Source organism: Cucurbitaria berberidis (genome assembly GCF_010015615.1).
Source record: "Cucurbitaria berberidis CBS 394.84 unplaced genomic scaffold K460scaffold_5, whole genome shotgun sequence".
NCBI lineage: Eukaryota > Fungi > Ascomycota > Dothideomycetes > Pleosporales > Cucurbitariaceae > Cucurbitaria > Cucurbitaria berberidis.
The window spans coordinates 3,232,707-3,246,401 of record NW_024468939.1 but is presented as its reverse complement, the minus strand read 5'-3'; the positions used below and the strand labels follow the sequence as shown (position 1 = coordinate 3,246,401).

The 13,695-nt window shown below is 52.3% G+C and overlaps 6 protein-coding genes across 6 annotated transcripts; 1 reads left to right on the top strand and 5 right to left on the bottom strand.

Moving 5' to 3' along the window:
* Positions 1-234: 234 nt before the first annotated feature.
* K460DRAFT_409975 (uncharacterized protein) lies at positions 235-2,476 on the bottom strand (the record flags this gene model as incomplete). The annotated part of the gene is made up of 3 exons (XM_040937313.1): positions 235-501; positions 585-815; positions 920-2,476. 3 exons carry the CDS (start codon positions 2,474-2,476, stop codon positions 235-237), a joined length of 2,055 nt encoding a protein of 684 aa, XP_040785135.1.
* Positions 2,477-2,825: 349 nt separating this feature from the next.
* On the bottom strand, positions 2,826-3,879 carry K460DRAFT_346578 (protein transporter). The gene is made up of 2 exons (XM_040931310.1): positions 3,773-3,879; positions 2,826-3,721 (listed from the first exon to the last, which is right to left on the bottom strand). Exons 1-2 carry the CDS (start codon positions 3,773-3,775, stop codon positions 3,305-3,307), a joined length of 420 nt encoding a protein of 139 aa, XP_040785134.1. The 5' UTR covers positions 3,776-3,879; the 3' UTR covers positions 2,826-3,304.
* A 585-nt stretch (positions 3,880-4,464) lies between these two features.
* On the top strand, positions 4,465-6,216 carry K460DRAFT_359157 (Pex24p-domain-containing protein; the record flags this gene model as incomplete). Its single annotated transcript, XM_040932175.1, has 2 exons — positions 4,465-5,691; positions 5,740-6,216. 2 exons carry the CDS (start codon positions 4,465-4,467, stop codon positions 6,214-6,216), a joined length of 1,704 nt encoding a protein of 567 aa, XP_040785133.1.
* A 2,002-nt stretch (positions 6,217-8,218) lies between these two features.
* Positions 8,219-10,291, bottom strand: K460DRAFT_370544 (glutamyl-tRNA amidotransferase subunit A). The gene is made up of 4 exons (XM_040934187.1): positions 9,810-10,291; positions 9,586-9,761; positions 8,311-9,525; positions 8,219-8,253 (listed from the first exon to the last, which is right to left on the bottom strand). Exons 1-3 carry the CDS (start codon positions 10,262-10,264, stop codon positions 8,636-8,638), a joined length of 1,521 nt encoding a protein of 506 aa, XP_040785132.1. The 5' UTR covers positions 10,265-10,291; the 3' UTR covers positions 8,219-8,253; positions 8,311-8,635.
* A 317-nt stretch (positions 10,292-10,608) lies between these two features.
* Positions 10,609-11,973, bottom strand: K460DRAFT_359155 (alpha/beta-hydrolase; the record flags this gene model as incomplete). Its single annotated transcript, XM_040932174.1, has 1 exon — positions 10,609-11,973. The coding sequence occupies one exon, from the start codon at positions 11,971-11,973 to the stop codon at positions 10,609-10,611; it is 1,365 nt and encodes a 454-aa protein (XP_040785131.1).
* A 980-nt stretch (positions 11,974-12,953) lies between these two features.
* Positions 12,954-13,510, bottom strand: K460DRAFT_359154 (uncharacterized protein; the record flags this gene model as incomplete). The annotated part of the gene is made up of 2 exons (XM_040932173.1): positions 12,954-13,299; positions 13,347-13,510. The coding sequence occupies 2 exons, from the start codon at positions 13,508-13,510 to the stop codon at positions 12,954-12,956; spliced, it is 510 nt and encodes a 169-aa protein (XP_040785130.1).
* Positions 13,511-13,695: the final 185 nt, after the last annotated feature.

Below are 13,695 nucleotides of genomic sequence, written 5' to 3'. Positions count from 1 at the left end.
GTTGCTGCAGGATAATGTTGATGGTTCAAGTAGCTTGCAATGCGCAAAGGACCATCGAAACTCGGTCGTGATCCTAGAGAGCAAACGCGCTGTTACATGGACCAGCCTCGATATCGCGAGGATCCTGCATCTCTCACATCATAAATGCAAAGGTACTTGAAGACGTCCAAGCTGGGTGACCAGGGCCAGCACACCAGCTTGGAGCAACAATGCTTCAAATCCAGTGCAAACAACTTACTTGACAGACTTTAGGTGGCGCCGTTGATTTATGTACGTCTCGTAATTGCCGCCGAAAATACATTCGAGAATGCTCGGCCCGATCTTGTGACCGGCTGCCGAAGCTTTCATGCGGTCGTCTAGTGTTTTGTACGCCATTCCGAACGCTTTGAACGCATCTTTGGCTTTGGATGATCCGCCGGAAACGTTGTTGTCAGGGCGATTTGGGTCTTGAATAGAGAGGCCGTCCGGTTTCTCCGGTCGATTGTCGATTCCATATGAGGTCTAAGAAAGGTCAGCTGTGACTTATGAATAAGAAGGATCGACGCCCGCATACGCCAATCAATCATAAAATGATCGTTACTCACCTTGTCAACGATGGCCGGAGGGTGCATTTGGATACGCTTCCTGGAGAGATCGAAGTGGCCGTAATATTTGAGAAATCCTAGGAAACATTCTCCGAGATTGGCTGGTTTCTCAGCATGGTGGATATAGCTCACAATGAGGCATATTATGCTGAAGCCGCCAATGCCACCCGTATGGACCTCATTAAGCCCATGCATGGCAAGGAATTGCTTCAGGAGAGCTACCATGAATACCTATCAGAATGCATAGTTAGCAGTGTACTGCATCAGTGCAAAGAGGTACGCGAAGTACTAAAGGTATATAAACCAGGTACTATGCGCACCGACACCTTACGTACCATATCCGGATACAGACGCTTCCACTCCGCGAATGTTGCTTGAGCTTGGACGCCGCTTAGATTCTCGAAGGAGATATCTACCTCGAGGCCAGTGAGATCGTCCGTGAACTTGATGATGGGAACCTTGGCGTTGGCAATAACGTTGGGGTGACCACGGCAGATGCGCAAATCTGTCAACCTCCTCGCCGCCTTGTAAAGTAATGACTTGTGGGCGCCCTTCTGGGAGAAATCTAGAACTGGGGGACCTCCGTTGTAATGCCTATCTGAGGTGTAGACCAGATCCATGTCAGCTGTTGGTAGGTATAACCCTGCTGGGAACGACCCAAAACAGAGGATGCGACCAGAATCTTGGGGAAACCTGCGAGGTCCAAGAGCACTATTCACCCGATGGACCAATTTGTTTCGAATTTCATGCTCGAAAGGCTGAGGTGCTACGAAGTCGTAAAAATCCAGTATCTCGTTATGAAGCCATTTGTCTGGCTGACGAGCGAGGTGAGAGTATGTTTCGGGGGCAAGGAGCCAAGGCGTCGGGTTTGAGTTGGGCTGAGGCAACCATGCCTGAACAATGCCTGCTCCAAAGCCCCCATGCTTACGTTTATTTGATCGGACGGGATACTGTAGTTGATCAGATGGTCCAGCTGCTTGATGTGTGTTATGTGACCCATTGACGATAGAGTCAATATAGGCGACTTCGCTCAGCGAAGTCTGTACAGGTCGCCTTGCGGTAGCATTGGGCCGCTGCCGAGTCGACACAGGTACCTCGTCTTCTTGTGCCCGCAGTTCCGATTCCTCGACAACTCCGTCTTCGTCACCAAAAGAGATGAAATCATCGTTGGCAGCTACAGCGTTGTGCCCGGCCGCCTTCTCAGCCGCCTGGTTCTTCGCTTTGCGAATCAACTTGACGAAATCCGTCTTCTTCCCGGTGGTCTCGTCGGGAGGTGGTAATACAGTGTACGGATCAGGATTGGACCACTTTGGTACTGAATCGCCATCGGCACGGGTGATCGCCTGCGTCCGGGCTACCTTCTGGTTTCCATCCTGACCGTCTGTGTCGCTGTCATCACCGACAGACTTGCCACTCTCCACTCCCATTTCTGCCTCTTCGTCGTCAGGCAAATCGTCTAGGTCCAAGAACTTGTTGGGGCCATCAGAGACACCCATGGCATGCTCAGGGCTGCCGTCATCTCTATGAGTGAGCAGAGCGCGCTCGTGGGGCGCAGCCTTGCGGTAACCTCCTCTGCGGAAACCGTTTGCGTTTCCTCTACCGTGGGGATGAGACGAATCCCCACGTCTGTAGCCGCGTGCGCCTAAATCGCCGCGGTTGCGTCTTCTATTTGGGTCACGCGTGCCTGCGTTCGCCGGCCCAGCGGGCGGAAAGCGCGGAGCAGGATGATGCGCCTCAAACGTAAACTCAGACTGGTTGCCTGCGCGACCTTGCTGTCGCTGTGGGCCACCTGGCCGGTAGTTGTCTCCACCACCGTGGGTGAACGTCATGCGGTCTGCAAGTGCTGGCGGGCGATCGCGCTCGTTTCGGCTGGGGCGGTACGAGTCCCCCATATTGCTGTTCTGTCCGCCGTTTTGATGCGATTGCGGAAGGTGGACAGGAGTTTTCTTTGTCGGGGTTGTTGATGATGGTGGTGCGAAAGAAACAAAGACCGCAAAAGATTTGTTAGAGACCGAATCTGCCAAGACATTAGCGCGGGCACGAGCAGATGCTGGGGAAGGCGCGACGCGCCCGGGGTCTTAGTCACTTCGTTTTCATAGCAATCCAAACGAGCAGTATACCGGTAAGCTGACTGGATCTATTGTTGTTTTAGTCAGGGTACAGGCATTCCTAGAGGTACTATCCCCAGGGCGGGCTGTTTGTACACATAAGTGGGTCACTGAACCAACATGACTATTCTATGTCTTGTGAGCTGATCGCTTATATCTACATAAACACTTAGTGTCTAGAACATTCTGACTGCTTACGTTCGCCCGTCGTCATCAAGTAGTATCATTTGTAGATGGCAATCATCAAATTGTTGAGAGCCAACTTCGAATTGAGCGAAAGCCGTCTTCAGTTGGCTTGTATTGATACAGTACGTGACGATTTCAAAACAGATATATATGTACAGGTAGGAGTGGAGTACCAAACAAGCACGTTCGCGCTGCGAATCGTCTCCAATCGCACTTGAATGCGCCACCGCTCCTAGCACCAGTATAAAAGGCCCAAAGGCTACGCTCGAACGCCGTCCATATGCACGTAATTGCCCCCTGTCACTCCGTATAATCGATCAATGATGTGGTTCGAGAACCAGAGCACAAGGTCCGTTGTGAAGCCGATTGCCACGCATTGGCCAGAGGCCATATCGAGTTCTAATCGCAAGGTGGTTGTGGAGCACCTCAATCCTCTTTCGTGAATTTCGGCTTGAACCCGTCTCTTAGCTCTGTCTCCCTCTCCGCCACCCTTTGATGCCCCTGTACCTCCCTCTCAATCCTCTCTCTTGCCCTCAAAATCTTGCTCTGCAGGTAGAAACTTCCGCCCTTCTTCGGGTCATTCAGATCAAACAGCCTCTTGAACCTCTCCGTCACTGCCTCTATTTCTATATTCCCCATCTTCCCCGGTCCAACGTTGAGGATCTGGCAGGCTTCATCCATAGTGATGTTCGAGGCGGAGAAGGCGGAGGAGGTACCGCCATTGCCGTTCTTATTTGCGGCGGCGAATTTCTGGGAGGCGGCGGCTTGACGGTAGGATTCGGAGACTGCGCGGCCTATTATTCGGGCGCCAGAAAAGACGACTTGTGTTATTATGCGATGCGCCTAAGAACGTTAGACGGAGCTGGCCTGGCGAGCCAGCATGGAGGAACGTACCATTATGAGAGACAGCAAGACGAGAAGAACTAGAGAGTGACTGTTTGCACGGAGGTGCAAAGACCAGTTGACACTGTGTTTTGTGGTTGGATGCTGTTGACGATGAACGACGTCTCCAAAATTTCTGGATTGCCTTTCCGCACTTTCGACGTTGCTCCGAGGGATCACGTGTGTTGGGGTTGGCTACGGCCAATCATATCCCGATCGCAAACCACCCATCTTCTCAAGCACCGTCGCGCGGTTATAGACAGCTGATGGGCTTGTGCAATGTAGACCTAGGTGAGGAGCATATATTGTTCCCTTTACCATGTCCATCAACGCCCGAATTCGACCTAAGCCGTCGACTGCGAGGCTGCATGTGCTTCCGCAAGCTCGGGCTAAGGACCTTCACATGCACAAAGGTCCCCGCCACAGCTCATCGCCATCAGTGACCGCATCATGTGCTCCTGCCTGGCATATGTTCCTTACAAGCTACTTCTCTCCCACCTGATAACATACGGTTGTGAAAGCTCAAGCGTGGCTCAACAGTAAACGCGACATCCAGCTCATTCGTGTAGCTAGGCGATGACGCACTTTGGGTTGCATGGCAGCACTAGGTAGGTAGACTTCCAACATTCGCAATCATGGCTGTATACTGGTAGTCGCACACACAACATGCTCATATGCAATTAGATATACCCTGGATAGAGCACATGTCCACCCCTTCAAGATCCACCAACGATGCGTCGTCGCCGTTGCCCACGGGTGACCCGAACCCGCCCACCTATGCCACCTTTACGCCCTCGAACCTAGGCCAGACCACGCCGCAGACGAAGCTCCGCTCTGCGATACTGGTACACCAGAAGTCGCCGTTACTCGCTGCTACCCCGCCGCAGATTACTCGTGTACTCGCCTATTCGCATCCGTTTATACTGCCTCTGAACAGATTGGCTGGGTTGCTAACATGGACCACTGGGGATCCGTGGGAGAGCTTTCTCCTGGTTGCGAGCTTTTGGGCCGTGGTCATGTATGGTGATGCGGTGACGAGATATGCAGGGCCTGTCATCCTCGTCTCTGGCTTGATATTAGGCATGTACACGCGCAGATACTCTCCACTCTCTTCGACAGGATGGACTGGAGAGAAGGGCCAGAAGGGACATAAGCGGATCGAGTCGGATAGCAACATCAAGCATCATAAGAGCTTAGAGGAAATTGTGGATAGTTTGAAGCTATTTACGTCACGCTGCAACATCTTGCTGGATCCCTTCCTCCGGTTAACCGACTTTCTCTCAACTCAAAGGACGGCGACGTCTGCCACAACACGACCAGCACTCACTATACTTTTCATCCGGATACTGTTTGTATTGCCGCTATGGATACTCCTTACATTTCCACCCTTCTACATCCTGTCAACAAAGCGAGTTGTACTAGCGGTTGGCACAGTAATACTTAGTTGGCATTCACGACCAGCGCGTGTCACACGCACTCTACTTTGGAGATCAAGGACAGTACGGAAAACTTGCGCCTTTCTTACTGGGCTTGACTTCGGCAAAATTGTATCAACGGACAAGAAAGGAGCACCACCACTTCCGCCTCGGAAGAAGAGCACACAAGAAGTAGCAGCTTCCTTGGCGGCTAAGCGCCGACCCGAGTCTACAGGTGTGCGTTTTACTTTCTCCATCTACGAAAATCAACGACGCTGGCTGGGTATTGGATGGACCTCTTCTATGCTTGCCTACGAACGAGCTTCTTGGACAGATGAGCATCTGAATTCTGTGCCACCGAAGGACCAGTTTGAGCTCCCAGAGGTCGAGGGAGGCCACTCGAGATGGCGCTGGGTCCAGGGAAGCGAGTGGAGGGTTGAAGGTGGTGAGAAGGATCGCAAAGCAGACAAGACTGCTCCGAAGGAGGACGAAGGGTGGATCTACTACGACAACAAGGTACGGCCAACACCAAACTTACATGTTGAACACGACTAATTTCTTTAGTGGCGAGATGGACGTAGAGGTCAAGATGGCTGGGGTCGCTACACTCGCCGTCGAAAGTGGTACCGCGACGCCGAACTTGTCGAGGCCACACCCTCCACAGAAATAACACCGGTGCCGACACCAAAACGCAAGCCCGTAGACGACTCAACAGAGCCTCTTGATCCCAACCACCTCACAAAACTCTCTTCAAACCTTAGCACCACATCTACATCTACAACTACCGACCCGACCTTGGTTGACTCTGCAATGTCTGACACAGATGCAGCAAGTACGAAGAGTAAGAGAAGCTGGTTCAATAAGAAAAGGCGGAGTAAGAGTACGGGAGGCAGTGTGAGTAATGCAACCGTCGCTAGCTCGACGAATACAGATGTTAGTCGGAGGAGTGATGAGGATGATGTGCAGAGTCCGCTTGATAGGATCGCTAGGGAGGATGAGTGGAGATTGGGGGATGACATTCGCCAACACCTCGATATCTAATTGATTGTTTTCGTGGCGATGGCAACGATATCTCTAGGGACGCACACTTTGCGCTCAGGTTTCGAAGTGGACTGGGGCGTAACGTACTATGATTCACCGAGTGGATCGCCATCAAGTGGTGTAAGAAACACGTTGGAACATGGAATAAAGCGCTTAGCTAACGTTTACGTCCCTCAGTTTCTTAATCGATTTTTAAACGTCCCATAACTGGACTATTATGTGTCCTTGTTAGTGCAAATATGATCAAGGCTATAACCGTCATCTTAAACGCGAAACATCGGTCATCTATGTTCTAGCGCTTCCGAACCTCGAGTATCGACACCGCGAACGGTATGAGTTGTCTTCGTATCATGATCAGTATCCTCTCCCTTTAGTTTTGATAAAGTGTGGGTTATAACTTCACCGAAATCCATACTCATATACAATTATGAAGACGTCACTTTGCTTAATCACGAGGAAGGTACACGCACTAGGTGACATCAACCCCTTAGTAAACGGTACCCTTACACGCCGGTTGTTTCGGTAGACGAGAGACCTCTCATCAGGTAGAGTTACATAAGAGATACGTACTACGTACATACTCGGACAGTCCTTACGTGGGGCCGTCTTGCAATGTGCCGCGATAGCCCGTCAATCGACAGCCCGACAAAGTCTCATCCCGTGTTAACGCTAAGTGCATCGGGCTTTGCTAGTCTTCTATGCTCGCTGATCCCTCGAGTACTCTACAGCTGACAACCTCACAGTTTCTCTAGGTCGACCAGTCCATCCATGGACCTACCAATCTCGAAATGTAACTCAACTTCCAGATAAAGAAGTTGCTCCCTGCTTTTGAGTTGTGGAACCATGAATTCTTCAGTCCGCAGGGTGAACGTGTACATTCGAGATTTGCCTGGCTATTCCAACCAGCCAGTTCTCACACAGCGTCGACACCCAACTGATGTCTCGGCATGCAATGCATATGCAGACAAGCGGGGTCGCAGCTGCTGTATCACGCTCGTCTCGAGGATGACCAGTAAAAGGCTCCAACGTAGCAGTGCCTCAGTTGATAACAAGCAAGAACTAAGCTCATCCCACGTGTCCAAGGGGCCGCGCCGTCCCATATCTACAGATAACTTGTCACAGAAGACCGGGTCGCCAGTCCTGTTGAGGGGTTTGCAAGCCCTTTGGACATATACCGCCCAGGGCGTTGAACGCTAGATCCTTACGATAGGGCATCTCCGAGCGATTGAGTGTGGTCAGAGGCCCCGAAGATCTCCAGACCCCAGTTTGATGGACATTGCCCAAAGCATAAGTGCAGTCTAGCCTGGGCTCGGCGGCTTCGAGAGCCTACCTCATGGCCCTGCTCTCCAATCGCATCTCCAGCAGCATGGAGACGATCATGTCAGCCTAGGCGCTATTCTCCCACTCAACGGCGAACAGCTGCGGCCTCTTTGCAAAGGACTGCGGCCGCATATTCACTAGCGAATGTGGAATGCCTCTCGGCCACTGATATGCTGCTGTACTCTGTCCACACACTGCTTTTACTAACAGATCTGGCGGCAACCTCGTGAGACTTCGGCAAAAAGGGCTGAGAAGTGGAGTGGTGTATTAGCAACTCGATATGTCACTGTCCACGCCCTCGGCGACCAGTCGGCAGCAGAAGGCGCGCATGACCTGAGCTGTCTCCGCATCTGCTATAGAGGAGGGGGAATGGGATATATAAACCCCGTCCTCAGCACCCTGATGGATAGCCAGCCAGCTCACTCAGGCACTCAATCCAAACCAAATCACCAATACAAAACAGCAACACTCAAGCTTTCACGCTCCCCACCAACCAATCACCACCTCCATCATGTCTCCATGGTATGTCTCCCTACCAATACAAGCTCGTTATTCCATACGGTCTTCACTGTGCTGGCTGTTGGATGCTGGATGCGGCCTAGCCTCAGTACCATGATGGATACTTGACATGACACTCCAGCTAACCAATTGCCCAGCGACTGCTCCTCGTGCTCCTGCAAGGGTGACTGCTCCAGCTGCGGTTGCGGAAGCTGCTCCGTACGTCCTATTTTGTTGGTGGTTGTGGCGGGTTAGTCAACTAATGTTTCTTGATAGCATTAAGCATCGGATACCCTGAACTTTGACAAGGGCTACCTGGCCATGTTCCACCGCGCGGACTCGACTAGAACGGCAATGTTTAGTGGACTTCAAGGGACGTGTACACGTATTATAGGGCCGAGTTTCCTAGGGGTATATCATGAATGAAAGGACATTCTTTTGAGAATTCTCACCATTACACTCCAATATGCGATGAAATTTATACAGCCGTGTTACATGCATTTACACATCCACAAGCCACTCATGTCATGTCATGTCATTACTTCTTTGACCCATGCGCCTCAGTGACTCCGATCTCGAATATCCATCTCCACCACCCCTGTCATGATCTTCGAGACACCTCTTCGGCCGTGTCTATTTTGATACCAGCGTGAGGACATGGAGCAGCCACTTCGAGCTCCTTTGCAAAATCCAAGACTAGCTTGTCGTCTCCATACTGGCCGATGATCTGAATTCCAACGCTGAACTCTTCGTTTTCCTTGGTTCGGTCCTTCCCTGCGATAGGTACGGGAACACTGATGGCCGGCAGTCCTGCGAGGCTAGCTGGAACAGTGAAGACGTCATTCATGTACGCCTGAATAGGGTCTTGAGCCTTGACATCCGACAGCGACGGCGCAAGCGAAGGAGCCGTTGGACACAATAGCACGTCGACTTTCTCTTCCGTTTCTTCCGCGTGGGTAGTCTCATCTAAGAGCGGATTTTGTGTAGCGAAGACTTTGTTGAAATCTTGTTGCACTAGTCGGCGGACTTTCTGTGCTTGGATAAAGTAATTGTCGATAGCTTGCGCGCTCAGTGAGAAAGCACCGAGCAAGATGCGACGCTGAACTTCTGGTCCAAAGCCTTGACCTCGAGTTTTGGCGAAAAGGACGCTATCGGGTGTTCCGTCGATGCCTTCGGCTCTGCTGCCATAGCGGACACCGTCGTACTTTGCGAGATTACTGGATGCTTCTGCTGGTGCGAGCACGTAGTACGCTGAGAGGGCGCGTTGTGTTGCTGGTAGCCTAACGGGATGTAACGTATGCCCACGCTCATGTAATGCCTTGAGCGTGCGTACCCACGCGTTTCGAACAATGGGGTGTAGTGTGGTAATGTTGTAGTCTAGAGGAATCCCAATCCTGACTGAGTCTGAAGCTCTCGCTTTACTCCCTAGACGTGAGCGTGTCGAAGGAGGGAGTGAGGTGGGATCCTGAGGATCGTAGAGATTGAGCTGATCTGCGAATTGAGGTTAGATACAGGCGTAAAGCAATGCGCTGGTGGATTGATCTAACTCACCAAAGATGGCCTCTACACTTGTTGCGCTGGTCCCCAGGATACCGACAGTATCCAGTGAATTCGCATAGGCAATGACGCCCCACCTAGACAGCAGTCCGTAGCTCGGTTTGAAGCCAACAACGCCTGTATACGCAGCGGGAAGTCTAACAGAACCCCCCGTGTCTGTTCCCAACGCCCTGTACACCATTAGCTTTCCATCCCACCATTCCCTTTGCATTACTCACGCCCAACACTGTGCACTCGCAACTGCAAGCGCACTGCCTCCTGAACTCCCTCCCGCGCTTGCTTCTTCATCCTCATATCTCTGCATCTTCACTGGTCCATGGTACGAGTGTGTCGAGTGTGATCCCATGCCAAACTCATCCATGTTTGTCTTGCCCGCAACCACCGCGCCCGCATCTTGCAAGAGCTTCACAACCGTCGCATCGTACGGGCTCGTAAAGTCTCTCAGTATCCCCGAAGAAGCTGTCGTCTTGAAATCCTTCGTGCAGATGTTGTCTTTTATCGCAATTGGCTTGTCATTGAGGACAAGGCGTCCGTCCTCCCCCTCGCTGGTAAGCCTCGAGGAACCGGTGCGCGCAAGCAGGACGGAGGGTTCGACGCGCGATACGAAGGCATTGAGGTGTGCATATTTTGACTGGTTGATTAAGTAGGATTTCGCATGCTTAGAGAGGGACATGGAGGATAGGAGGCATGCCGACGCGTGGGCGCGGATTTGAGCTCTGAAGTTCGTGAGCGAGACAAAAAGTGGGCGCGACGTCATGTGATAGCGTCTTCATGGTCGTAATACACAAGTCAATGCTCAACTTTTCACCATTAGAGATATGCTTTCATACAGGCTGTGACCAATATATGTACATTTAGAAAAACCGTCTCAAAAGTCCAAGATTTGAAGCATCGACCTCTATATAGATCCGTGTACTGCTAGAACATGAAAGAACACCACATGAATACGTAACCGCTACATTTATATGCCATCAAAACGCCAGAAGCATGACCAAGAGCGTGCCCAATATCCCGAGCCTATGTTTGCTGTTGTGCCAAAGGATGCTGCCCCAAATCCACAGACTTATGATACTGCCTGCACGGCAGATCCTTCCTGTAATCATGCTCCTCATCGTCGTCGTCGTCTTCAATCTCAAACATGCGCTTCAACTCCTTACACGCAACCAAATACTGTTGCCTCGCGCCCGGGCTCTCTCTTAGTGGATTTGGCGCCTTATCCCATCCATGCGGTACCCCAGGGACACAATGATAATGTACTCTCTTTCCCAGGTCCTTTGAAAGGGTGTCGCGGAAGCGTTCACCCTCGGCAAGCAGCATATCCCACTCGCAGCAGAATAGGACAATGTCGTCTGGGAGGGCTTCGAGCATGCGTTTCGGTGCCACGCCAGGGCTTAGCCAGGGATGCGCAAGGTCTAGCGAAGGCGGTTGAAGGTATGAGTCGTCGAAAAGTTCTGTGAAGACGGCGGGGAGTTGCTGATCTGCTCGCACGCAGGTGGCGCGGCGCTGGGCACGGGTTTGGGTGTAGTCTGTCGGTGGGTAGAAGGAGACGATGCCTCGGATCTTGACAATTGCGTTGGAGGCCTCTGTCATGACAGATACCGCTGAGCCGTCCTTGTACGAAGAGATGAGCGAGAGGGACGATGCGCCTGTTTGCCGAAGCATAGCAATCCTGTCGAGGCGGGATTTCTGGCGCACAAGAGGAACGCGTGAGCCATTTGGAGTGAGATGCGCTCCATACGTGGCGGCAGGAGGCTGAATGACTGCGGCCGGGATGCTGCCTGCTCGGTCGTCGAGAATGTACGCTCCAGATGGTGTTCGCTCGAACAATTCGCCTTGGAGACACAGCGGGACTGTAAAACTCATGTTCCCTCCTGACGAGAAGCCTGATACGGCAAAACGGTCGGGATCCAGCATAAGTTCTTCCGCGTTTTGGGCTAGCCATAGGATCGCATCTGCACCATCCTCGACTGCTGTAGGAAACGGATACTCGGGTGCAAGCCGATAGTCGACGCTGACGACGACAGCTCCGACCTCCTCGACCACGATATTGCACCAGCGGGCATCGTCGTGTGCCGTGCCCAAGACGAAACCACCGCCATGGAAGTTGATGACAACAGGGTACCTCTTAACACCCTTGAGCTTCTTGTGCCGCTTGTAATCCTTGGGGACGTAGAAGTTCAATCTAAACTTCCCCTTCAGCGGCGAGACGGTCGCATCGATATCTTTATTAAAGGCAGGGCGTCGTGGCCGTGGCCGTGCGAGTCGATGGAGCATCATTCCGATGCCCATGAGGACGCGCCAGAACTGCGCTTGGACGTGCAGCATCCATCGTGGGCGATTGCCGGGCTTCGGGCTGGGGCTTGGTGTCTTCGTCGAGGGCATTTTGACGTGGGATGCCTCTACAACCAGTGTGCCATCAAAGGTTCAAAAGACACAGCTGGATCGGGGCTGTGCTCGAAGAAAGAATTGGAATTTGTGAGCAGAGGGTGGCGTGCTATCTCCTGGTCGATGCCAACAGCTTGCGACGCGCTTAGTGAGAGGGCCGGGTAGTCCTTAGCCGTTAGGAAGTGGAACTAGTAGCGCATGGGAGGTGTTCTAGAAATATCAGACGCTTGGAAACTTGTGGACCTGATGGGTGATGACGTAGACCCTGGAGAACTTCATCAGCGGCTTGCCAAGCGTGCACTCACCCATTGATATGCATCGTCGTGGCGCAATCCACCCACCCCTCCTGGATAGTGGATAGACGTCGCGGGGCATGGCTTTGGCAATGTATGGGTGACGAGCCGCCGGCAGTTGACACCTGAAACAGCACGACTTCTCCACAAGCAAATGCTGTAGCAAACCACTACTTGCTATGTTCTCAGCCTTCACATGGACTGAACAGCCCCAATGTATTGAAAGCTCTGAACATCACAACCAAAAGCGACGCAAGCACACTCGGTCAAGAACATTCGGTCGGAGTAGCATGAATTCACGCTACTCACTAGTGAATATCATTGCTGATTAGGACGCACAGGTGCGACAAGCAGGGAACCAAGCCCATACTGATAGAGTAACGGTACAGGCAAGACCACCCCCACCACTATCGCCCACCAGTCGTATACAAGTCTTACGCCATAACAAAAGCAAGTGGGCAAGCCAAAACGGGTATAGGGCTGCTCAAGTCCTCAGAAAGCGCCAGACGCTCACCTATTGATGCTGCCAGGAAGCCGTACAATGCAAGTAACCCCAAAACACTAGTGGTATCAAGTCGACAGCGAAGTCGATGGATACCTTGAAAACGCCAATGGAAGTATGCCGAATCACTCATAATCAAACAACAACAAGGCGAGAAGAAGTCAGGAGACTGGTCGGAGTAGTCATGCGTCGACGAACTCGTACTCCTCATCCTCTGGGGCGACAGTGTGCCGGTTGGGGCGTGATGACGGGGATTCCTCCGCATCAATGTCCAGCACCTCGTACTCGTTCTTGATTAACTTATCGGTCTCCTTGGTCTCGAAGCGCTCGATGGCCTTCTCAAGGGCGTGGTTCAAGATCTGGCTGCCATGGCTTGGTCCTCTTGTAGCGTCGTACGAATACGCGATCTCGGCGTCTGGGGCAGTAGACGGGTGCTCGACATCCTCATCGGCCGACGAATCGCCGCTGGCGGAGGCCATGTCCTTGTTGACTGCAGTTCGAGCCTTCATGGGGCCGGGGAAGGTTGACCTGTATGAGTGAGAAGCTGCTTGTAGGATAGGGAGGCCCAAACTTACCTAATATGTGGGACAATCTTAGCAGGGCGAGGTCGACCATCTTCCTCTCGTCGCCCAGGGCCGAACGACTGGCCATGCGCCCACTTGACCCTACTGTTCTTATCGCGGTTGAACTCCTTGGCGTCGCTGCGGAGGTCGTTTGTGAAGGTCTGTACGGTCGACATGGTGATGCTGCGCGTAGGCTTTGCGGATAAGATGCTGGTTTGATAAAGGGACTGAGGCTCTGGTGTGCTGCTGTAGAGCTGGTGTTGATGTGTACTACAGGGCTTCGCGGTAGGTAGCTACGTAGATTAGGTAGAAGGTACAGAGAGAAATGAGAGCGAGCGATGACAAGTAAGATAGGTTCAAG

Excerpts from the sequence above, each read along its gene's own strand:
- K460DRAFT_370544 (XM_040934187.1), bottom strand. The coding sequence starts at position 10,264 with ATGTCCCTCTCTAAGCATGCGAAATCCTACTTAATCAACCAGTCAAAA. Across the intron at positions 9,762-9,809 it reads GCGAGTGCACAGTGTTGGGC|GGCGTTGGGAACAGACACGG; the intron begins GTGAGTAATGCA and ends AATGGTGTACAG. Across the intron at positions 9,526-9,585 it reads AAGTGTAGAGGCCATCTTTG|ATCAGCTCAATCTCTACGAT; the intron begins GTGAGTTAGATC and ends CTCAATTCGCAG.